This window comes from Rattus norvegicus, chromosome 13 (genome assembly GCF_021556685.1).
Source record: "Rattus norvegicus strain SHRSP/BbbUtx chromosome 13, alternate assembly SHRSP_T2T, whole genome shotgun sequence".
In the NCBI taxonomy this organism is placed as follows: domain Eukaryota; kingdom Metazoa; phylum Chordata; class Mammalia; order Rodentia; family Muridae; genus Rattus; species Rattus norvegicus.
In genome coordinates, this window is record NC_141546.1 from 86,135,888 (window position 1) to 86,161,785 (window position 25,898).

Here is a 25,898-nt window from a genome sequence, read left to right on the forward strand (position 1 = left end):
CTGTCCCAGTGCCTGCCTAGCACGAATGGGACTCTAGGTTGAATTCCTAGCAGAAGACTTGCCAGGGCCTATCTAGAGGAAAGTGGGGAGTGATCATTGCTTGACGTCAAACACTACTTGGGATCAGGAAGAGAAATGGCTGAGGGCTGAGGGTGGTGGTATCATGTACTGTGGAGGCAGAAGCAATATCAGACTACTGGAGGGTTGTCTGGGTAAGGGTTTCAGGCCAGTTGGAGGTACATGGTAAGTCCCTTTCTCAAAAGATTTCAAGAGACTAATGAAACAGGCCCCAACCTAGCCCGACCTGGGCCCACCCCACCTCTGCTGCCATCCATTTGGGTTCACGTTGCCTTGCTTAACTGCCATTAAGCAATCATTCTTCAATCAGTGCTTTGACGGATCTCTTGGAGTCGTGCTCTCCTTGGTGGTGGGAACTGAACATGGGTCTTGTGCATACTATCATGGGACCAAATCTCCAGTCTCAAGAAGGAGCTCTGACTCCAGCGTTGGCAGTTTATCAGAAGAGCACTCCTGGCTGGGGAACTTGTCTAGTGCTGCAGTGCTTGCTACCATGTACAAGGACCTGGCTTTGATCCCTAGCACCACAGACAAAGCACTCCTGCTAAGATTCAGGGTCTCGAGAGGGTTAAAGTAGCAAGTTTTCCCATTGTATATATTTTCTAGAATTCTGAGACCCCCAATCCTGCCCTGCTTTTAAAAATTCTCGGGTTGGGGATTTAGCTCAGTGGTAGAGCACTTGCCTAGCAAGCACAAGGCCCTGGGTTCGGTCCCCAGCTCCGAAAAAAAAAAATCTCTACTACTTCCCCCATCCCCCAGACCTACTTAGCTCTTAGCTAAGGTAGAGGTGTCCAGGGGTACTAGGTGTCCATGACCAAATAATCTGCTGAAGTAAATAGCCACCATCCACAGGGTGGGATGTGACCCTGTGAAATCTCAGAACTCTCGATGTGCTTAACTGCCTTCTGATTGTTCTTCTCTCCAAAATCTCTCGACTACCTGGATGTGATTACCTCAATTTTTCCTGTGGTCAGTTGTTGGGCAAACTATTTCTCTCCTGGGAAATGTCATACCGGAGGGCGTAAATGTCCAAAATCTAAAGGATGGGACAGAAATTAGACCCTTTCTACCTACTGTCACTAAATTTCAAAGAGGCAAACATAAAATGAGTAGTACTTTAATCATTTCCAAAGAAAGATGGTACATGAATTTAGATTAGAAAAAATGACATTAAAGGTGTATGTTCCTAGAAATGAAAAATGAAACAATCTTAATACAATTTTTTTTTGATCTTCCTCATACATGGAAAGCTGTCTGTCTTTCCCCCAAGCATGAGCTCCCAAGATCCACGCTGCTCTTTATCTCCCTCTAGCTGGGCAGGATGATCCCCTCCACCTCCATTTCTCTTCTCTCAGTCACGCTGTGTGGGTGCTAAAGGCCCTGAGCTGACCAATGAACAGAAGTGTCCTTTAAGCCTGCAGCCCACAGGCAGTGGCACTCAGGGCAGCCACAGAACTGGCATTGTTTCCACTGTCTCAGCAAGAAGCAGCACAAAGCTGACCCTCAGCACAAATCAGAGTCAAAAGTGGAGAGGAATGAGGGCTCCTAGGCCTAGGGAAAAGGATTCTTTCTACTATTACAGTTCTGTAAGCTTCTCTACTGTGCCCCCAGGGGATTGGAAGCACATGACATCTAAACAAATCAGGAGAACCTTGGTGGCTGGAGGGAGGAGTGACAAACAGGAATAGAGATCAGTGTGATGATGCACAGGACGGATGTGGGAATCCCAGCTCTTCATATGGCTGCCAGTCCTGCAGAGGACAGCACTGCAAGAACCAAGACCGTCACTCCAGACAACTGGACCTGGGAAATCGACAGGCCTTTCCCTAGGTCCCACATCTGTAGAAAAAAAAGAGGGGAAAGTTTTTATATTCTTATTTTCAGCAATTAGAACCCTAGTCACTCTGACAACTCCTGTCTCAGAATGTTCTACCTACTGGACAGTTAGGTACCTCCCATTTTTTGTGGTTCCAGAGAGAAGCACCATATCCCTATGCCCCAGTTTCACACTTCTCAAAGTCTCAATGTGATCTTACCACCCATTCCCAGGGACTGAAAACCAAGTCCTCTCCTGTGGTAGTGATGGTGACTACTCTCCAGAATGCCAAAGGCCATCCACACAAAAGCTTCCAGACTGTACAGATATAACCTCCTCTCCCCACGTCACAGCACATCTAGATCAGTTTCTGGAAAGGTATTCCTCCAAAACATAGTTCTGTTTTCTGAAATAGAATCTGGTTACATGGTTGGGGATTTAACTCAGTGAGCACTTGCCTAGCAAGCCCAAGGCCCTGGGTTCAGTTCTCAGCTGGGGGTTAAGGGTGGGAGGGATCTTGTTATGTCATGCAAATTAGCATAGAGTTCATCATGTATCCCAGGATGGATTCAACTCAAGATCCTCCTGCCTAAATTTCCTAAGTTCTGGGATTACAGGTGTTCATCATGTCTGGACCAAACATATTTCTGCATCGTGTAGGGCATTATGTGGATGTGGTTAAAGTTCTGTGGTTACGACTGCAAGCTTCGTAAGCACTTTACTAACACAGCCTGTGAATCTCCAAAGGGAATATGCATGCATAGTAGAGTCAATCACAGAATTCTTCTTCAATGAGATCGTCCTCAAGGTCTGATAAATTGGAGAATACTTCTGGGACCTAACATCAATTCCTTCCTTGCTCTTTGGAGACAGGATCTCATAGTTCCCAAGCAGGTTTTGAACTCATCAGATAGCCAAGAAAAACCTTGAACTTCTGATTCTCCTGCCTCCACCTTCCCTTCTCAGCGGTACTGAGGATCAAACCCAGGGCTTTATAAATGCTAGGCAAGTACTGAGCTGAATCTCCCTCTAAGAACTCTATCTTTTTGTTTGTTTGTTTGTTTGGTTTTTGAAATCAGGGTTTCTCCATGTAAGGTCCTAGAACTTGCTTTGTAGACCAGGCTGGCTTTGAACTCATAGAACTCTACCTGCCTCTGCCTCTCAAGTGCTGAGATTAAAGGTGTGTGCCGCCATGCCTAGCTTTTTTGTTTGTTTGTAATGATTTTTAAAAATTATTTTATGTGCGTTGGTGTTTTACTTGTATGTATGTTTGAAGGTTCCCTGGAACTGGAGTTACAGATAGTTTTAAGCTGTCATGTGGGTGCTGGGACTTTAACCTGTCTTCTAGGAGAGCAGCCAGTTCTCTTAACTGCTGAGCTATTCAGCTCTGGTTTTCCTTTTTTTGCTGTTTTTTTTGTTTGTTTGTTTGTTTGTTTGTTTGTTTTTGAGACAGGGTTTCCCTATTTAGCCCTAGCTGTCTTTGGAACTCTGTAGACCAGGCTGGCCTCAAACTCACAGAGATTTGCCTGCTTCTGCCTCCTGAGTACTGAGAAGGTTTGCGCCACCACCCAAGCAGAATCTAACTTTCTATGTTCTCTTTGCTTTTCATCCTCTCCCATCCAGGACTTTACTCTATTGACCTAGGAAACACTCAAATTCCCCGGCTCACGGACAGGATCCTCCCATCTCGGGTTCCTAAACAGCCAGGATTCTGGGCATTTACAACCATGCCTAGCTCAAAACCTTTTTATTACAATCTCATTCAAAAACATCCTCTAAACTGGAGCCTCGTAGAAATGTGTATATACGTATGAAACATAATAAAAATATTTGCCATTACTAATGCAGGCTATGCTATGCTATGTATTTTCTATTCTACTAAATTCCTTTCCAGTCTTTTTTATTTTTTAATTTTTTTGGTATCAATCCAGTAAGTGGATTGTCTACCCACTGAGTTAAAGGGCACATTTTTACAAACACTAAGAATGGGGGTTTGTATATATTGGGTCATAAAAACTTGCCTTGTATGTACGGAGGTAGACCTTCAGCACTGAGAGCAAAACAAACAAACCCAAACACTAGACTCTTACCCTCTAAGGATATGCATACTCAAGGGCAGTTCTCACCTTGTGGGCTGTGACCCCTTTGGGGTTGCATTTCATATATCCTATATACCAGACACTATGTTATGATTCATAACAGTAACAAAACTAAAGTTGTGAAGTAGCAGAAATAGTTCTATGGTTGGGGTTGGAGCATACTAAAGGGTTGCAGCATTGGGAAGGTTGAGAACCACAACTTTAGGGCAAAAAGCAGTGTTCAGGTTTGTACGTATCACACACAGCAGCCTCACATATATGAACATGTGAACCCCACAATCTAACTGAAAACAGACTGAACTAGGAATCACTGCAGAGAGATTTGGGGGAACCCAGAAAAAAAATCCAGATACCCTCATTAGTCTCTCCCCAGATTACATGAAGTATTAGGCAGACTGCACAAAGAGCTCCTTGCTCAGTGCTTATAAGACACTGAGTCTGGGTAGCAGTGATAGGAGAAGCCTCCAGAAGGGAGGTCAAAGGCCCTACCTCCCCCAGCACTTGGGAGGCTGAGACAGATGAGTCTCTGTGAATCTGAGGCCAGCCTGGTCTACAGAGTGAGTTCCAGGACAGTCAAAGCTACAAAAGAACCCCAGTCTCGGGGAAAGGAGGTCACAGTGGGGGAGATCCTATGTCTTCTTTATAACCCACCACACCATTTTCCTTCACCCGATCATACCTTCCAGCCAGGCAACTGTTAAGAGCACAATTTCATCAAAGCCTGACCTATACCCAGAGCTAGTACTTGGCAGAAGAAAAAAACATAAAAGCAGAGTTTGGGCTTAAGTAAAGCCTTTAGGTGCCTAATTTATCCCACAGAGACTACCATAATAGGCAGGAACCAGGGCAAAAAGCCTGAGTTCTAAGACTGCCAAATGACCCCCAAGTCCAACTCTGTGTAAGACAAATACTAACAGAAAGAAGTGTCTGTCTGAGCCAGGATGTCAAGCCTTCAGCTGATTCTCGTTACCAAGCTTTGTTCTGCGGAGTCAAAAGCCATTAATAAAACTGCCTTTTCTCTCCACTGTCTCCCTCAGGAATCAGTCACTTCAAATCAAACTGAACACTGCTCCGGGGAACACTTGATAAATACACTTAATTTAATAGATCATTTAGCTCTTGCTTTTTCTCCTCACTCAACTGTCTATTGGACCAGACTGGAATTCAGAGAATGTCTGTCTCTAAGGTTGGCTCTGATGTGGAGGCTATAAAAGGTCAAACTAAGGCAAAAGCATGCAACCGACATTTTGCTTGTGTTCAGAAATAATGGAAGACTGGAAAAAAATACACTTTAGTTCCTTCTTGAAGAAGGATACAGGACTAGTGGGTCACAAATATGAACTCTTAAAATGCTCTGACCCCAAGGCAGGTCTGACCAAGCTTTAATTCCTTCTGAGCTGGTGCTGGAGAGATGGTTCGGTGGTTAGGAGCACTGGCTGACTCCCATTTCTAACCTAATTCTAGGGTATTTACCTCCTCCTCTAGACTCTGTGGGTACCAGGCACATATACAATATACTAACACACATGCAGCCAAAACACTCAATGTACATAAAATAAAACTAGGTCCTTAAAGAGAAGAACTGGGTGTGTTGGTATAAGTTGTTAACTACAGAATTCGAGGCAGAAGCAGGAGAATCAGGAGTTCGAGGTCATCTTTCTATATACAGCCAGTTTGAGGCAAAGCCTCCATGAAAGACTATCTTTAAAAAAAAAAATAAGAAAAAAGAAGGCAAAACACAAACTGAATTTCACGTAGCCAAGCGCAGCCTGAAGCTTATTATAAGAGCAGAGACAGCCTTGAACTTGTAACCTCCTCTCCAAGTGCTGACTCATTTGCTGCTGCTGTCGGGGGCTTGCTTAAGACAGAGTTTCTGATCTGAAATCTGCTATATAGACCAGTCTGGCTTTGAAATGAAAGATTTTCCTGCCTCTGCCTTTGAGAGTTTGGGTCCAAATTATGTGGCAGCATGCTGTCACCGTCACTAGCACCGTCACCCCTCCCCCCCGGGCCACACACACACACACACACACACACTTACTATGTGATGCTGGGAAAGGTCCCAAGGCCTAGCCTCAATTTGAAGTAGCACCATGTAGTGTTAAAATCAATGTAGGAGGCAACGTGAACAGTTTTCAGCTGACTACCATATTCCCGACTCCAAGATCTGAATTTAGAACCTAGTCAAGACTGGAGGCTCAGGAATGTAATGGCAGTTACTGAGGGAGCAAGGCAGGAGGACAGGGAACTTGAGGCCCGCCTGGTTCCAGCAAGCCTGGGCAACACAGTGAAGTCCTGTCTGAAATACAACAGTAATGTAGGTGTGCTCAAAGCCAGCCTCGGGCACACCTAGGTTCTATGAGCCCCTGTCTCAAAAGCCAAAAATGGTAGCGCTCACTTATAATCCCAGCAGTTGGCAACTGAGTTAGAGGCAGGAGAATACGAATTTCAAGGTCTGCCCTTAAAACTGGCTTTATGGGCTGGAGAGATGGCTCAGTGGTTAAGAGCACTGACTGGGGTTGGGGATTTAGCTCAGTGGTAGAGCACTTGCCTAGCAAGCGCAAGGCCCTGGGTTCAGTCCCCAGCTCCAGAAAAAAAAAGCACTGACTGCTCTTCCAAAGGTCCTGAGTTCAAATCCCAGCAACCACATGGTGGCTCACAACCATCTGTAATCAGATCTGATGCCCTCTTCTGGTGTGAAGACAGCTATGGTGTACTCATATAATCAAAAAATCTTAAAAAAAACAAAAACAAAAAACAAAAACTGGCTTTATATTGGATGATACATTGAGAAATCAACCAAATAACAAACTTTTACTTTCACAAGCTGCTTCCTGCACAGTTCCTTCACTGTAATATTTATGCTGTTTTGAACATATATTCTCATTAAAGTGTACTATTAAAAAAATTTCAAGATCATTCTTGTCTAAATAGTGAATCTGAAGCCAATCTTGACTACATGAGCCCTTCTGGGGGTTGAGGGTAGGTTGAGGCTGGAGAGACAGACAGCTCACTGCCTGTTCTAGAGGCTGCAGGTGTGCCCCAGCACACAAGGTGTCACAGCCACTTCCTCTCCTGGCTTCCACAGGTACTAAGTATATACATGGTGCACATACATACAGAGACAACATATTCAAAAACAAAATAAAATTTTAAAGTGGTAAAGGTTTAAAAGGACAGGGATATAGCTATACGGTACATGTAGTACAATACCTGTCAGGCACACACAAGGTCCTGGGTTCAATTCCCAGTGCCACACTAACAAACCATCACCCCACCCCCACCCCCACCCCCACCCCCACCCCCACCACCACCACCACCACCATCACCCCACCACCACCCCCAGGGTCCTCAGTGCCTAACCTGCGCCTGCTCTCATTTTCTCCAGTTACTTATTGATAAGTCAGAGAGGAAACCAAAGTCAGCACACTGGAGTCTGACAGACTCGTCACTCGGGTTAGGAAGGCTGTCACACTGAGAGCAGTAGCTGCTTACCTCACTCATAATGAGATTTCCATGCTTGACCAAAGACAGGCACCAACTCACATTAACTATCGGTATGTCTTCTTTGCCAGCCCCAGTCTCAGGGGTCTTTTACTCATGATATTCTCTTGAAAGTGGGAAAGTTCACACTAATCCCTTTCAGTACTGACCTAACCCACACTCATAAAGGAATGCAAGAGAAACCTTGTTTAGCTTTCTCCAAAAGGATTTCAATGCAATCCAGTACAATTAGCCTTAAGAATAGTACTGGAGGGCTGGCAAGATGGCTCAGGAAAAGGCAAGTTGATTTCAGTGCCCAGAAACACACACACTCACACACACACACACAGACACACACACACATACACACAGAATAAAACATTAATAAACAAAATTAAAACAGATAGTCAAATAAGGTTAGGCTATATGTGGTCTCTCCTCATAATTCTAGCCCCTGGGATGCAGAGTCAGGAGGATAGAATGTTCCAGGCCCTCCAGAGCTATGTAGTGAGAGGCTGTCTCAGCGAACAAAGACTAGCTCTAAGGTTAGAGGCTAGCTCAAAGGTACAGCCCAGATAAGGCCTTGGTTCAGTGACCCTAGCATCAAAAAGAGGGGGATGGGAGGGTATGAAAAGGTCAAAGAACACTAAGCTCAGAAACAAGGGAGGGCACCCTCCCAGTCCTCCCGCCTGCTTGCCGCTACCCACAAATGACTCACCAAGTGTCGGACCCCATTCAATGAGTGGTACATGAGAGGAAAGACAAGCACGAACTTGGCTGCATGGATCAGCGCTGGCCCCAAACACAGGGACTTCACAAGCATCAGATACGACTCAAAGTTCCCAGGAAGCAGCAGTGCCGACAGGCCAAAAAGAGAGACCCCTGAGGGAGAGAACATGTAGCTATCAATTACAAAGAATGCAATGTATTAACTGGGTTCTATGACTGTTCTTGATACCTGATATGATCCTAAACCACTTTAAAATAGAAAATTTAGGTTGGGGATGTACTTCACTTGCCAAAATATATAAACCCTGGGTTTGAAATCTAGTACCACATAAAACCACGCATAAGGGTCCAGAGAGGTGACTCCTCTGTTACCGGTGCACACTGATGTTGGAGAGAACCTGAGTTTGGTTCCCAAGAGAGCACACTGAAGAGCTCATACCACCTGTAATTCCCACTCCAGGGGAATCACACACCTCCAGCCTTGGAGAACACCTGTATGCATGTGTACATACCCTACAAATCTATACACATCATTAAAAATAATAAAAATATACTTTATAAAGCGTGTAGCTCAATAGTTAAGAGTAGCAGCTTCACTCCCAGAGCACCCGGGGCTCATTTTCCAGCACCCAAGTTCATACCAAGTTCATGTTAATGTTCATACCACCTGTAACGCCATCTCTAGGGGAGCCGATGCCTTCTGGCCAATTCAGAGATGAGGCATGCACATGGTAGATAGATATACATACAGGCAAAATACTTATAAATGTAACAATAATTAACAAAACAAAACATGTGTGGTTATACATGCCTATCATCCCAGCACAGGGGAGATAGAGGAGGGTTTGAAGTTCAGTTCTGCCGGGGGTGGTGAGCAGGCCTTGGATCCCGGCACTCAGGAGGCAGAGGCAGGCAGAGTTCTTTTTGAGGCCAGTCTAGTATATATAGAGTCCCAGGACTACACAGGGCACGTCAAGGGAACCTGGCTCTATAAGTACCTATACATTTGGCACACATGTATACACACACAGAGACACACACACAAAATCTTTAAAGGAATAGAAAAATGTAAACTCGTGTTCAGATCTGTGTCTCATGCTCTAGTGAGAGGCCTAATGGTGTGGGTCAGCAGGAGAGCGCTTGCCTACCATGGATGTGGTTCTGGGTTTGATCTCCAATCTCCAGCACCAGGAAGAAGTTTATACTGGAGGGCAAGCTACTAGGACTCTGATGGTAACATGAGGTTGCAAAACGAGGCACTATTCTCCTTTTTACTATCTCTCACAACTAAAATAAAAACAAACCTTACCTGACAGCTCAGGTCACCCTGCTGCTCTGTCAGAATCAGGAAGACTGCTAAGTCTGAGGCCAGCCTGGGCTATGAGAGTCCCAAGTTAGCCATGTGTGAAAATACCTAGGAAATTCATCTGAGACTTCCTACATGTCCCTCTGGCATCCAATAGGTCAGAGACACCCCCTCTGGCCCCTCTTAGAACCTGGGTGCCAGAGTAGCAAACAATGCACAGCAGGCAAGGCTGCCCCCCTGAATCCCAGAAAATGCTGATGGTGCCTTTGCTCGGCTGCCTGGACCAGTCCTGCAGGCTGTCTGCCTGTAAAGTGCTCTGGAGGGCTGTGTGACTGTCAGCAACTGTTCTGCCTCTTCTCAGAGCTGCCATAAACTCTCAGACACTTCTTCCTAGAGAGCCCTGCAATAAAAATGAAGCCTCTAAAAGAACCCTGGGAAAGTGACCCAAGAGATCATCAAATCCTAGGTTGGAAGCAGCCTGTTATCTTTATCTCCAGCGGTGTTACACTAATCACTGTGACATGCTCAGACCATCTGCTTCCTTCCCATCTTCCTCAGACCCTGGAGTAAGCACACACTGACGCACTGACATACTGACGTACAGTAAAGTACTTGTCAGCACATCCTCTTCTGTTGACCATTTCCCCATATATTTCCATCTTGGCAATGCAGACACCAAAACAAGGTACTCACAATGTACTGTACAGAGGGCTGAGAACAAGTTGTTTTTTTTTTTTTTCGGAGCTGAGGACCGAACCCAGGGCCTTGCGCTTGCTAGGCAAGCACTCTACCACTGAGCTAAATCCCCAACCGAGAACAAGATTTAAACTATAAATGAGCAGACCTTTTCGAGATTTCAAAGATTAGCTAATCACTAATATAAACGGTGGTCACCACAGCCTATATGCAGAGAAGTATATGCAGCTAATTAAATTCCCCATCATAAGGAGATATCACAGGTGAGAAGAATGATGATCTAGGGAATCTTGAAGGACAAAACAACTCTGTTTATGTAGATCAGGCTGGCCTCCTCACAGAGATTGCCCTGCCTTTGCCTCCTGAGTGCTGGGATTTAAAGGATGTACCACCAGGCTGTAGAGATGACTCAGCAGTTAAAAGCACCGACTGCTCTTCCAAAGGACCTGGGTTCAATTCCCAGCACCCACATGGCAGCTCAAGACTGCCTGTATCTCCAGTCCTAGGGGATCTGACACTCGCACACACACATAAGCAGGAAGAAGACCAATGTACATAAAATAAAAATAAATAATTAAAAATAAAAGCATGTACTACCATGACTAGCTGGGAATTCTTGATGTATTTTTTTTAAACCTGGTTTTGTTTTTGATTGTTTTTTTCTTTTTTAATACTTTTAAAAGATTTGTTTGTATTTTGTTGTACGTGTATGGGTTGTAACTGCACATGTGTATGTGTACCAATTGTGTGGCTGGTGCCCATGGAAGCCAGAAGAGGGTAATGGGTCCCCAGAACTATAATTACAGATGGTTGTGAGCTACCCTAGGAACCAAACCAAACCCCAGTCCTCTACAAGAATATTAAGTGTTACTGTGGTTAGTAAGAACATAGGGATTCAATTAATTATTAAAGGAATGAATTAATAAAAAGCTTAACGGGAACCAGGCAGTGGTGGCACATGCCTTTAGTCCCAGCACTTGGGAGGCAAAGATTGATGGATCTCTGAGTTTGGGGCCAGGTTGAGCTACAGAGAGACCATCTACAGGACCAACTGAAAAAAATTAAAACCAAAAAAGAAAGAAAAAAAAGTAAAGCTTTAAGGACTCGTACTCATTTCAACCATGTTGCTGGTGTGCAAAGGAGGAGGCAGGGAGAAGAGTCAGTAAAAGCAGTTCTTCAAAGACGCGTGTGTGCCTGTCCACATGTGTGTATAACTCGCATACATACCTCCACTCATGGCTATCCCAGAGCCTCGGTGGCAAACAGACATTGCCATGGGAAGAGACCACCTACGAAGAGACATGCAAAGACAATCTTAACAAGGAAAGGGTGACAAAGCTTTCTGATTTTGTTTCTGTTTTGTTTTTAGGATGACATAATTTAAAAACAAAAATCGGGGGCTGGGGATTTAGCTCAGTGGTAGAGCGCTTACCTAGGAAGCGCAAGGCCCTGGGTTCGGTCCCCAGCTCCAAAAAAAAGAACAACAACAAAAAAACCCAAAAAAACAAAAATCAAGACCAAAAAAAACGGCTGGAGCTGGAGAGACAGCTTCATGGTAAGAGCACTTGTTACTCTTGCAGAAGCACTGGGTTAGATTAGATTCCCAGCACCTGTATGGTGGCTCACAGCTGTCACTGCAATTCTGGGGACCTGACACTTGTTCTAACCTCTGAGAGACCAGGCACACATTTGGCGTATACAAATACACGCAGGCAAAAACACTCATACACATAAAATAAATCCTTAAAAACAAGAAAACCTCACCTAACTTTCATATTCTTATTTTCACTTTCTAATTTGAAAGTAAAAAATTTGGCTGAGTACACAGCTCAGAGACTGATATCATGCATGTTGCCCTGGGTTTACTCCACTGCAAAAAAGAAGAAAAATTATTTATTTAAAAAGTATCTCAAAGCCAGGCAGTGGTGGCACACACCTTTAATCCTAGCACTTGGGAGGCAGAGGCAGGAGGATCTCTGAGTTGTAGGCCAGCCTGGTCTACAGAGTGAGTTCCAGGACATCCAGAGCTACACAGAAAAACACTAGCTCAAAAAACAAAACAGAAGTAAGTAAGTAAATAAACAAATACACAACTAAAAATAAAATATCTCTTAGGGCTGCAGAAATTGTTCAGCAGTTAAGAACACCTGCTTCTCTCGCAAGGGTCAGAGGATCAGTTCTAAGCGCCCATGACATGGCTCCCAACAGTCTGTAACCCAGCCGGCCTCTGTGGGCAGAGAGCATGCAGGTGGTATACATATATGCATGCAGACAAAATACTTATACACAGAAATAAAAAAATTCTTTTAAAAGTTATCCCTGACTTTACCAAACCAAATACTTGCTACTGTTAAAACAGAAAGCAAATACTGTGATTAAACCATTAAGCTTCTGTAAGAGCAGAGAACTCTGTACGTGAAGTAAAAGCACTACAATTCAAAATCCTTTCACCGGGGTCGCCATATGAGGATCAGTTAGAGGGAGGACAACTAGAAAGCAATTGCGCTGGTTGTGGTGACTCACACCTGTAAGCTCTGAGCTACACCGTGAGACAGACAGACAGACATCAATCTTAAAAGAGTTCAAGGACAGTCTCAACCAAACAGGACTCTGTTTCAGAAAACAAAGGAACAGGAAAAGTATGACGTTAGCTACTTCAGACACTTTTCTTGACATATTATTTGGGAAATAGCTCCATGTCTCCTGCCATTTCTTTTTTTCATGCAAACTTCCATAAATGGACCTAATGTTATTTTCTTCAAATGAATTATGAAGAAAGGCTACATTTATTTGGGATTTTCTCCATCACTGTTGAAGTGGAAACTTCTAGTTCCTTGGAAAGTTAGTTATGTCAAATGCTGTTTTGCTGGGGCACAGAGGTGAAAGGATGTTTTTCTGAAGCAGACACAGGTGAAGGAATGTTTGGCTACGGCAGACACATGAAAGGACGCTTGATGAAGGAGTATAAATATGACCCCACAGACAGTGGGAGATGAGCACTGAGCCCTGGTTTTCTTTGCTAACGACACGCATGTATTGGTTCACCTTACATAGCATTGTTGAGCTCAACTTGTGGTAACTCCAACACTGAGAGAAATCGCCCAGTAACTTCTCATGAGGTTCCTGCAGCAGCTGCCCCTTCTGTGGCCTCGCCTTACACCGGTTGGCAAGTCTGGAGGTTTCCTCAGGATTGAACTACAACTGCCTGGTGTCTGCCTGCTGAGAGGACTGGTCTGCAGCTGCTGAATTGTATTTGATGTTTGCTACAGGACTGAACTGCTGCCAAAGATCAACCTCACTCTCAAAGAACTATTGCTAAACAGGTCCACTTCTCCTACATCCCAATAACTTTTCTACTTCTGCTGGGTGGTGGGCTAGAGGAGAGGTTGAACCCTTATTAAAAATAGGTTGCAAAAAACTTATGCCTATACATTGTGATCCTACCCCTCCCCAAACCATCTGTCTTCCTTCCTCACTTTTTGAGACAGGGTCTCACCATTCATCTTGTAAAACATTTCACTATAGAATACTAAGATCACTTACTAACCTCCTTCTGTTAGAGTACAATGTCCAATTTCTGCAATTAAAATTATTTCTGGAATCTGAGCTGGGAAAAAAATCTCAAAGGGTTGTGGTATTTGTGGAGGTGGCTAAAAAAATGGCCAGTATCCCCTGGCAGGAACCCAAGCAAAGAGGGTAACAAGGCTCAAGATGCTTTGCTGAGCTAGTGTTTATTTACTTTTAATTTTTAAAAAGGTCTGCAGGGATTTTCTTAGAAGACATAAACAAAATCAGCTTGCACTTCTATTTCTGAAAATAAGAGATGAAAAGATATGTATGTATAAGTACATACATAACCATATACTCATGTGCGTGGGGGAGGTGATTGTGAATTTAGTTAGCTCTATCCAAGGAGAGGACCTACAGTTAATGTTCTCGTAACAATGAGCACATCTAGCACCCCAACACTGGTCCCATACTGAAGACTAGCACCCCAACACTGGTCCCATACTGAAGACTAGCACCCCAACACTGGTCCTATACTGAAGACTAGCACCCCAACACTGGTCCCATACTGAAGACTAGCACCCCAACACTGGTCCCATACTGAAGACTAGCACCCCAACACTGGTCCCATACTGAAGAACTCCCTATAGCCACAGCTACAACTTGAACATCAGAAGAAACAATGACTATAAAAAGTGTAAGTTTTGTGTAAAATAGGAATCCTTGAAAGAAAGCAAGTTTGCCCTACAGAAAGAAAGAAATCCAAAGGGCATGTTCAAAAAGACAACTATGGGGCTGGAGAGATGGCTCAGTGGTTAAGAGCACTGACTGCTCTTCCAGAGGTCCTGAGTTCAATTCCCAGCAACCACATGGTGGCTCACAACCATCTGTAATGGGATCTGATGCCCTCTTCCGGTGTGTGTGAAAACAGATATGGTGTACTCATACATAAAGTAAATAAATAAATTAAAAAAAAAAAAAAGACAACTGTGGTGGTGCTCAACCTGTAATCTCAGTATTTGAAAGGTAGCAAGGCTCATGATGCTTTGCCAAGCTAGGGTTTATTTATTTATTCAAGGCCATCTCAACTACATACTGAGTCTGAAGTCAGCCTGAGCTATATAAGGTCCTGTCTAAAACACCAATAAATAAATTAGTAAGGCACAAAGCCAAGCAGTGTAAGCGGCTCCCAGAAGCTAGAAACTACAGATTTTCCTACAGCCAAAGGAAAAGAATGCAGCCTCTGTTGACATGTTTATTTATTTTAAAATATTTCATTTATTAATTTAGTGTACCATGATACACAAAATGCAGGTCAGAGTTGAACCCTAGGGGGTCAGTTCTTTCCTTCCACCAGAGGATCAAACTTAAGTCATTGTGCTTAGTGGCAAGAACCTCAACCTATTGAACCATCTTCTCAGCCTGATAACTTAGTTTAATGGGAAGAGCCATTTCTCTAATAGAAGTGTAAAAGTATACATTTGTCTTATAGTTCAAGCTGGCCTTGAATTTGCTATTTAACTGAGGTTGATCCTCCTGCTTCAACACTCCACATATGTATACATGTGCCACTATGGTCAGCCTCAAACAACAATTTTTCCCTGAGGCAGAGTCTCTATGCATTGCCCTGGCTGTCCTGAAACTCACTCTGTAGAGCAGGTTGGCCTGAAATCTCAGAGATCTGCCTACCTCTGCCTCCCAAATGCTAGGATTAAAGGCGTGTGTCGCCACCCAGTCCTCAAACGGTGATTTTTAAGAGCAAACACTCTAGCATAATACTCCAATGTTGTGAGAGCTTGATACTTATACGCTGAGGAATCACAGTAGAGATGTACTAAAAGTCACTGTTCTCTACAGTTAAACCATTAGGCTTCTGTAAGAGTAAAAAACACCTCGATTAAAAAAAATATACATACCATAGACTCAAATGTGAGCAGAGGTGTCACAGACAGCATTTAGTGTTGTGTAGTGTGATGGCAATGCACAATATAAAGTGTGCGTGCCGTGTACGTAACACAGGCAAGCAATACAGGAAATGCCTCAGACACACAACCTGCTTGCTTTTCTTTTCTTTTCTTTTCTTTTTTTTTTTTTTTTTTTTTTTTTTGGAGCAGGGGACCGAACCCAGGGCCTTGCACTTGCTAGGCAAGCGCTCTACCACTGAGCTAAATTCCCAACCCCAACCTGCTTGCTTTTCAATGATATTTTTGGCAGCTGTGCATTCAGAAATCCTTTACATCAACAACCCAGGTTAAGAAGCTGGATGCTAATGTACCCGATGCCATCTTTCTTGGCCAGCCCACTGCTCCCATGTACTGTACTCCCAATACTTAGCAAAATAAGGGCAACTCCAGCCCATCCAGCTCCAGAGCCCTTACCTGTAGATAGTCAAATGGGGAGAGACAGGACGGTTGGAACTCGTGTTCTTATTCCAGAACCGTGCCATTTCTTCCTTAGCTGTGGTTCCCAAAGGAGCAGCACTAAAACAAAAGGTTCAAACAGGACTAAAGCACAGATTCTACACAGCAAAAAGTATGCTCTAAAGTTTTATTTTATTTTTAGTTATGTGTATATATGTGTGTGTCTTAGTGCTGAGGCCTGAAGAGGGTGTTGGATCTCCTAGAGTAATAGCAGTTGTTAGCTGCCTAGTATGGGTGCTAGGAACTGATTCGGGTCCTCTGCAAAAGCAGGACATGCTCTTACCCTGTGCTCTCCAGTCACTGAAAATGTCTTTTTTAAAAGGGTATTGCTGGATCTGCAAGACTGTTCTGTGGGTAAAACCAAATCTCATACAATGTCTTCTCACCTCCACCTGCACACCCATGAGCCCCACCAAACACACACTAATCAACTGTGTATCAGATAAGCATTCATCAGTTAATTTACTAAATTTAATGATTATGCTTGTATAAGTATACGGTCACATAAGCAAATGACAATGTTAATAAGTGTTGAATCTGGATGAAAGGTGCACAGTACCCTGTATGGCAGTGAATGTCTAGATGGCAGCACAGAGGCTTACAGAGAAGGGGCACTTAAGACCAACAGTATGCTGTATAAGACTTCAAGACTTACCTCAGGGGGTTGGGGATTTAGCTCAGTGGTAGAGCGCTTGCCTAGGAAGCGCAAGGCCCTGGGTTCGGTCCCCAGCTCCGAAAAACAGAACCAAAAAAAAAAAAAAAAAAAGACTTACCTCAGAAAACAGAACAATAAAACCAACATAAAAATCAAAAGTGCGGGGGCTGGGGATTTAGCTCAGTGGTAGAGCGCTTACCTAGGAAGCGCAAGGCCCTGGGTTCGGTCCCCAGCTCCGAAGGAAAAAAAAAAAAAAAAATCAAAAGTGCGTGCTGGGCTTGGTGGCCAGTGCCTTCAGTCCCACCCTTGGAGGCAGAGACAGGTGGATCGCTGAGGTTCGAGGCTGGCCTGGTCTACACAGCAAGTTCCAGGACAGCCAGGAGTACAAACCCAAAGAACAACAAAAATCAACGGAACCAAATAGCACTGTTCTTATATATTTTCTGAAAGTATAAGGTATATATTTCCAAGATAAAACCTTTTAAAAAGTTATTGAAGGCAATTGTTGATATCAACAACTAGGAATAAATATTTAGTAGGAAAAAAATATAAGAACTAAGTCCTGAAACTACTTAAATTAAGGGCCTGTTTGTTTGCTTTGATACAGGGTTTACTATGTAGTCCTGGCTGTCTTGGAATTCCCTCTATAGACCAGGCTGGCTTCTAACTGCCAGAGATCCACCTGCCTCTGCAGGCATGTACCACCACACACGGCCTTCTCCTGTCTTCTCATAAGGAAGACAATGTTAATAAAACAGTCCCAGATTTGACTTACTTTCTGATACAGAGCTGAGAACTAAGGTGGGCTCGGAGGCAATGGCGGCCGATGTGTCTGCAAGAGATTCAAGAGTGCAAATTTAGAGACCAGCACCAGCACCAGCCTCCCCTCCTTTGTTTACCGGATTATTGTTGTTAGTTATGTTTTTATCCTGTGAGACAGGGCTGCTCTGTGTAGCCCTGGCTGGCTTTGCACTTACAGAGATTCACCTGCCTCTGCTTCCCAAAGTGGTGGGTGTTTCCACCACTACCCGGCACAAACAATATTTTAAATGAATACAAGGTGAAAAAATGAAGCCAACAATATTAAAGAGAAACAAATCGTCTGTGTTTTAGGCCAGCGTCACACTTACTATGCAGCTAAGCTGCTTCCGCCTCCCAGTGTGAGGGAGGATTCCATGTTTCTCTTCAGGACGCACTTTGTGTCATTGTTGTTGTTTGTTTAAGCTACGTCTTACAGGAAGTGGTTAAATAAAACACAAGTGTTTAATAAAGGGGGAGGGGTTTCAACAGTTCAGTGGCATAGTGCTATGCTTGGTGAGGCTTTGGGTTACATTTCCAGCACTGCAAAAACAAAAATTCAGAACGAGTAATGAGAAGCACTTAGTTTATGCATAGCAGAGACCTGACCCAATGGACGAATCAAAATGTGAGGAACAAGGCATCTGAGGTGGACAACCCTAAGATTACCTAGGTGATTTCAAAAACTACCAACTGAGTCTGAAGCTGGGGAGATGGCTCAGGGGATAAAAGCACTCTACATAAATGTAACCTGAGTTCTATCCCGAAAAACCTACTTAAAGGTAGAAGAGGACCAACTCTACAAAGTTCTCCTCTGACCGACACATGTGCACACAGTACGTACACATAAGCACATGCGGCAATAATAATAGTTAATACTTTTTAAAAATTAAAAAGTTACCATCAACTTACAGATACAGAGGTAAACTTCAAGTCACAAAGCTTCTCATATAATAGTAAAAAAAAAAAAAAATCAGGAAAAAGCAAAGATTCTTTACCATTTCCACACAAAAGAAAACTGTTTTCTACCTAAAAGTTGCTATTAAAAAAAAAATTATAGGGGCTGGAGAGATGGCCCAGTGGTTAACAGCACTGGCTGCTTCCCAGGGGACTAGGGATCGATTCCAGCAACTACATGTGTTCACGACCATCTATACGGCAGTTCCAGAAAACCCATTGCCCTTTTCTGGACTCTGAAGGAACCAGCATGTACTTGATACATGAACATACATGCAGGCAAAACACCCGTACGCACGAAAAAATTAATTTAAAATCATTTAAATTACACTTTATTTTGTATGGGATGGTGCATGCCACAACACACATGTGGGGATCAGACAACAACTTGTGAAGAGTTGGTTCTCTCCTTCCACCATTGGATTCTGGGGTGGAACTTAGGTAATCTTAAGAGGCAAGACACAGGAAGACTGCTGTAAATTCAAGGCCATCCTGGTCTAAACAGCAATTTCCAGACTAGCTAGGGCTATATTTAATGCCTTGTCCAAAAACCAAAAAGGAAAGTGAAACACACACACACACACACACACACACACACACACTCTTTAATACCATAATTCCAGTCAAGATGTCTAAAGCACTCAGCAAAGTGACCACGGTGAAATTCTGAAAGTGAAAATACCTATGTAAATTCTATGTAACTAGTTATTCATTAATGTATAAGACATTGAGGAGATATAAGAGCTCATTGGGATCTAAGAATCTGAGCTTGGTGGCACACACATTTAATCCCAGCTCTCAGAGATAGAGGCAGGTGGATCTCTGTGAGTTTGAGGCCAGCCTGATGTACAGTGTGAGTTCCAGGACATCCAGGGCTACACAGAAACAACAAAAGATCCAACCATCTTCTCAATGGGTTCATGATACTAGACACACAATCATTTCAAGAGCCTTCTACGTTACTCTAGCACACGAGAGGGGCCCATTACAGAAGGGGAAAATCCAACCAGCCGCCCTTCTTCAGCTCTCCCCTTCCCTTTGTAGGCAAGAGGTGAATGCAGACATTGTGTACCCAGGGCTGTCTGAAAGAAGTGGGAACAAAGCTCTTTGCATCGGCTGAACTGTCTCTGAAGTTGCAGGGCACCCATTCCTCACGCCGAGCTAGGCCCAGGCACTCCGCTGCCCAGCGAGAGTTTGCACATGTGGGTTGGAATCTATGCACGCTCTCTGGGCTATTGTTTCCCAAATACCAGTGCAAGCCTTGCACAAGACCCTACAGACACGAGCTCTACAAACCTGACAGCCTCTTTTGAAATATGGAAGTACTTACCTATCCTTGCCTTTCATGTGAAACTGGAAACTCTGAAACTCTCTACCCTGGAGATGGAGCTTAACATGTTACAGCTGGGAGCCAGTGAGATGGTTCAGAGAGAAAAGGTACTTGCCACCAAGCGGGGCAACCTGAGCTAGACCCTTGGGATTCACAATTGTCCTCTGACCCCTACACACAAGCCATAGCAAATGTGCACCCACCTACACCCTTACTAAAGAAAAGTGAACAAAATTATAAAAGGTTAGAGCTAGAAGCAAGAGTTTGGTTTGGGATGATATCACACTCTATGGCCCAGGCTGGCCAGCAACTCACTATCTAGCTCGGGCTGGTTTCCACCTTAGCACCCCTCCTGTCTCAGTCTAAGTCTGAGGTGAGTGGTGTGAGTCTCCACAAGCAGCTGAGTCGTTTATGTTTTCACCTGGTGTGGCATTTACATATGCCCCGTGCACATTCTCCTATACTTCCAGCAATTTCTGTATTACTTATAGTCCCCACTACAATGTAAATGTTCCTTATCTTACACTCTACGGTTTAAGATAATGGGGTGGGAGGAGCTACCTATGTGCATGCAATCCATACACAGAAATAAGAAAAGAGTTACTTGTAGATACAACCAATCACAAGCCTGCAGGAGGACAGAAGGTGAAGCAAACAATTCTGAGGGCTGGGATGGCAGAGTACCTGAATGACCAGGGCATACCTACAGTTCCACTCACACAGACTCAGTGCAATGCTTGGCAGGTAGCACACTCAAACTGCTTTTTGTGATCGGCTTTTCAAATAGTTTCGATCTGAGACTGACTAGATCCAAGAAGAACCCAGAGATGAAGACTCTCCACACTAATCCCGAAACTCCTAAAATAAATGTCTAGAACCAATATGATCATTTTAAGCTAAATGTTCATCATTGACTCAATACGCCCTAACCTTCACCATCGAATGTGATGTGTTACATCATAGAATTTGAAAGCATTCAACTACGGTCAAAATTAGGAATGAAAGATGCAGCTCTGAAAACCTGGACCTGTGCTATGGCTATGAGGATGCACAGCAAGATAAAAATGAAGGATAAAAATAGCCAATCCAGGGGCTGGGGAGATGGTTCAGCGGTTAAGAGAACTGACTGCTCTTCCAGAGGTCCTGAGTTCAAATCCCAGCAACCATATGGTGATTTACAACCATCTGTAATGGGGTCTGATGCCCTCTTCTGGTGTGTGTGAAGACAGCTACAGTGTATAACACATTAAAAAAAAAAAAGTAAAAATTTTTAAAAAGCTTAAAAAAAAAGATAACCAATCCAAACTCCCAAAGACTCACTTTTACAAAGAAAAACTAAACAGAATCCCTCTATTTTTATACTGCACGACAGAAGTGGAAAGAGAAATGAAAACATATTTGGGAGACTCAGGGTCTGGAATCTCAAAAGCACTGAAGCTAACTTTCCATAACAAATAATTTCCAAAAATAGGACTGGCACAAAAGTGTATTGGGATTTGTATCAGAAATGTCACTAGCCCTTACAACGATAAAGGCTCTGGGAATTCAGAACAAAAGAAAATCTAAGCTATTTCTCTGGACAGAAAATTAACACTTTATATAAGGGCGGTGAGACCCACCCCAACAGCCCGCTAAACCAAAATTAAACCAAAACCAAAGTGGGTGATGATTTCTTGGGCAGCATTAAAAGCCCCACTGTGGAGGTTATTCTTGACCTTGGCATGGGAGGGATGCATTAGGAAGCCTGACAGTCTCCACAGGCTGCCAGCCGTAGAGCTGCCAGGAGTTAAAAGCACAGACTAGGTGCTCCAAGGAGTCCCTCCCCCTACAATCGCTAAATTCCCCCTCCCCCAAAATTGTAGGCCTAGGATTGAGGCTCGGACCTGGGTGGGGCCACAAGAGCAGTTTGCGAAGAGGCTTTAGACGTGGGCGAGACAGAAACAATGACAGCCGCGCCACTCGGCTACACAGAGTGACCTCTAAGCCTTTCCGAGGCTCTCTGCCGGGGGGAAGAGAGGGTGCTAAGATCCCAGGGACCCGGCCTGCACACCACAGGTCCTTTCCCTGTTCCCGCAGGGCACACCCCACTGTTACCCACTGAGGGACCAATTCAGGCTCCCCAAGAGTAACCGGAACGAACTCCCAGCCCCAGGCTAAAGTCACCTCAGCAAGAGCGCAGCCATCTTGAGTTCCGGCCTGGACGGAAGTGACCCAACGCCCCGCCCCCGCGTAACCCTCCCTTTGGCGGCGGAGCGGGCCGGGGCGGGGGACGCTGTCATGTGACACCTTAGAATTTCTAGGCTGGAACCTCCTCTTGGTTATTCAGTTCGCTGTTTGTAGACGGTTCCTCTTTTTGTTTGCTTGTTCCTTTGATTTTGTTTTTCGGCTCTTCGGTTTTCCTCTCTCGCTCCAGTTTCTAGCGTCGTTTGTCTAAGTTTTGACAAAAATCGCCGAGTGATTAGTTAGTGCATTTACCTGCCTGCGTGTTTATTTTGTAGGGCTCGCTCTACCAGATAGCAGTTGGCTTCGCCGGCTTATTCCCGGAGGATTTCAGAGGCTCACTTCAAGCCCCTCCTTCCAAGTTGTCCTAAAAAAATCCTGAGTTAGCTGGCTGAGACACCCAAGGAAAAAGCTCCTTTGGCTTTCCTCTGAACTCGGGGCCTCCTCACGATTCTTCAGCCCTATAGAGATATTAGGCAAGCACTGTACCTTTAAGCCATATCCCCAGCAAGATAAGCACACTGTACCCCAATTTGGGCAGTAGGGAGTGTAGGGCAGGCTGTCAGAGGGCCTTCCACCATCATTTTCAAGGTTGGCATCCTTTCTGTCCACCTCCTTTCTTTAGGCCTGGCAGTTCCAGGGCTTGAGCTGCAGCATGAACCAAACTCCCACTGGCCAAAGACAACGCTCCTTTGTTTCTTTTTCAGTGATATGTGGGTGACACCCACAGTCACAAGAACCTAGGGGTGTGGAGGAGAACCCACTTTGATTTATATATACTGTATAGCCACGGTTTTGAGGAATCCAAGTACAGAAATCAGTTGCAGAGTGCCTCAACTGAGGAAAGAAAGTGAGCAAGAGAGGAATGAAATAGAATGTCAAAGTTCCTGACCCTGGGCGCTGAGGGGTGGCAAGGCAGAGAGTGAAAGAATAAAGGGGGGCAGCCCAGAGCAACTCTTATTCTGTAGCAAATCTTTTGATTGTATTAATATTCAGATTCCATTTATATTTAGCACTCTAGCACTCTCCTGCCTTTTTCTTTTCAGGATTTAAATAGCACAAATTTGCTTTATTCCCCCTTCAGCAAATGAATAATATTATTTTGCATTTCTGTGATGTTAGACAAAGAAAGCACTTTGTAGACTTTCAGGACTAGAAGGGACCTTAGAGGTTCTCTTGTCCTCTCTATTCAGTGCAAGAATCTTTTTTTGCAGTGTTTTGTGATCTTCAAGATGGATGTAACACGACTCAGTACCAGCTACCTCAAAAAAATGAGTTTCATGCTGGGAGCAGTAGCTGTGCCTATAATTCCAGCACTTAGGGGGCTGAGGTAAGAGGGTCATGAGTTTGAAGTCAGTCTCCAGAGACAGGAAATATAAAACAAAACGACATAAAAAACAAAACAGCTTTTAAAAGTTTAGTAAGCAGTCAGTAGAAAGTCATTCTAGTAAATCCAGCTTTCTGCTCCTGACCTCCTTCCCAGCCTTGTTCCAACCCTCTCTAACCATATGATTGCTGGGAATTGAACTCAGGACCTCCGGAAGAGCAGTTGGTGCTCTTAACCACTGAGCCATCTCTCCAGCCTCCAACTTAGCTCTTTTTTTAATGGGTGTTCTGCTAGCTTGTATGTATGTGCACCACATGTGTGCTTGGTGCTCCGAGAGACCAGAAGAGGGCGCCAGTCCCCCCCCCCCCCCAACTGGAGTTCCAGATCTGTGAGCTGCCATGTGGGTGCTGGGAATCAAATCTTCATGCTCTGGAAGAGGTTAGTCTTCTTAACTGCTGAGCCACCTCTCCAGTCCCATCACTCAGGTCTTGAACAGTTTTATTTAGCATATATGTACTATTGGCTTTTTTGCCGATCTGTGAAAGTCCGACAGGAAATTCAAAGATATAAGAACACCTTGACCTGTCCACTTGAATAAGTTTATAGCCTTAACAATGTCAGTAAAGAAACAAATATAAAAAGTAGTAAACTGGGGTTGGGGATTTAGCTCAGTGGTAGAGCGCTTGCCTAGCAATCGCAAGGCCCTGGTTTCGGTCCCCAGCTCCGAAAAATAGAAAAGAAAAAAAAAGTAGTAAACCTGGGGATATAGCTCAGATAGAATGCTTGCCTAGTATGCACTAAGTCTTGGATTCTAGTCCCAGCACTACATAAAATCAGACAGAGTAATGCACACCTATAATCCCAGCACTCAGGACCTATAATAAAATCAAGTTGAAGATCATCCCTGGTTTATATAGCAAGTGGAAAGCTAGCAGGGATTGGGAAAGTGGGGAGAGAATCTGCACACCTCCAAAACAAGCTATAGCTAAGAGAAGTGGCTAGATAAAGAGAAATGGAAGGGGGGCTGGGGATTTAGCTCAGTGGTAGAGCACTTACCTAGGAAGCACAAGGCCCTGGGTTCGGTCCCCAGCTCCGAAAAAAAAGAACCAAAAAAAAAAAAAAAAAAAAAAGAGAAATGGAAGGAAGTGAAGTTAAGTGAGGATATTGATTACAGCATCCTATAAACATTTGCTGGTGACAGTTTTGTCCATAGAATTTATAATTCAGCCTCTCTTTACTGTTCCATTACCAGAATCCTGGCGCTAACCATGAAACTCACAAGAACTATGATCTGAGATGCATGGAAGGTATTAAGAGACTGATGGCTTCACACGGATGTGCCTATAATGTCTCATAAGCAGGGCCAAGCTGGGTGTGGTAGGTGGTGCCATATAATCCCAGCACTCAGAAGGCAGGAAAAAGGTCACCACAGCTCCAGGCCAATCAAAACTGTGTGTATGTATGTGTGTGTGTGTGTGTGTGTTTGTGTTTGTGTACACATTATATGTGTGTATATACATGTGTGTATATGTATATGTGTGTGTATATATACATTATAGATAGATAGATAGATAGATAGATAGATAGATAGATAGATAGATAAACTTGACTTAAGCAATCAATGGTCACTGCAGTCAACCTCCATAACCTACACTATAGCTGATGGAAATAAATCACATTGAAATTCAGACCATGGGGCTGGAGAGATGACTCAGTGGCTTAGCACTTGCTGTTCTCGCAGAGAACCCAGGATCAGTGTCCAGCACCCACATACATAACTCCAGCACCAGAGGACTCCAAATACACAGACAGACAGACAGACAGACAGACAGGCAGGCAAAACAGTGGAGCACATAAAGCAAAATAAATAAATCTAAAGAAAGAAAGCAGAAACTCAGACGTCAAACCTTAATCTGGACTCTTTTATGTAATTGTTTGAGACAGGTTTTCTCTTTATAGCCCTGGCTATCCTGGAGCTCACTATGTAGGCCAGACTGGCCACAAACTCCCGAGAATGCTTGCCTCTCTCTCCTGAGTCTTGGGATTAAAGGCATACACTACCACTCTCAGCGAGCCAAGCTCTTTATCAACAGTTTCTTTAAAGATGAACAGTATAACGCAATGATCTGAAGTAAGAGAAGCACGGGAGAGGAGAGGAGACGAGAGAGTGGCACTTTTAACGAAAATCATGGTCATTTCCGATGATCCCAAGGAGGCAAGAAAAAAGAGGCAGGACACTGGATACATCCAAAAGATTTTGTTTGGTAGATTCGTCTTAAAATCAGCTCATCTGCATAATTTGTGGTAGTGAGGAGGGAAAAAAACAAACAGAAAACTAGGGCCTAGGGAGATGGCTCAGAGGTTAAGAGTACTTGCTGTTCTTCTGGGTTCACTCCTAACACTCACAAGGGAATTCACAACCATTCCAGTTCCAGGGGAGCTGATCCCTTCTTCTGGCTTCTATACTTAGCATGCAC

The 25,898-nt window shown here is 44.0% G+C and overlaps 1 protein-coding gene across 2 annotated transcripts; it reads right to left on the reverse strand.

Annotated features, from left to right (window-relative positions):
- Positions 1 to 1,179: 1,179 nt before the first annotated feature.
- Positions 1,180 to 22,082, reverse strand: Sdhc (succinate dehydrogenase complex subunit C). 2 transcript variants are annotated; one of them, XM_087580271.1, is made up of 7 exons: positions 22,038 to 22,082; positions 19,157 to 19,210; positions 17,565 to 17,621; positions 16,093 to 16,194; positions 11,435 to 11,496; positions 8,195 to 8,358; positions 1,180 to 1,917 (listed from the first exon to the last, which is right to left on the reverse strand). In XM_087580271.1, the coding sequence occupies exons 4-7, from the start codon at positions 16,158 to 16,160 to the stop codon at positions 1,813 to 1,815; spliced, it is 399 nt and encodes a 132-aa protein (XP_087436397.1). In that variant the 5' UTR covers positions 16,161 to 16,194; positions 17,565 to 17,621; positions 19,157 to 19,210; positions 22,038 to 22,082; the 3' UTR covers positions 1,180 to 1,812.
- Positions 22,083 to 25,898: the final 3,816 nt, after the last annotated feature.

Bases quoted from the DNA above. Each gene is read 5' to 3' on its own strand.
- Sdhc (XM_087580271.1), bottom strand. From the start codon at position 16,160: ATGGCACGGTTCTGGAATAAGAACACGAGTTCCAACCGTCCTGTCTCT. The intron at 11,497-16,092 runs GTAAGGGCTCTG...GTCTCTTCGTAG, and splicing joins CCCCATTTGACTATCTACAG to GTGGTCTCTTCCCATGGCAA. The intron at 1,918-8,194 runs GTGAGTCATTTG...TTTTTTCTACAG, and splicing joins TGAATGGGGTCCGACACTTG to ATGTGGGACCTAGGGAAAGG.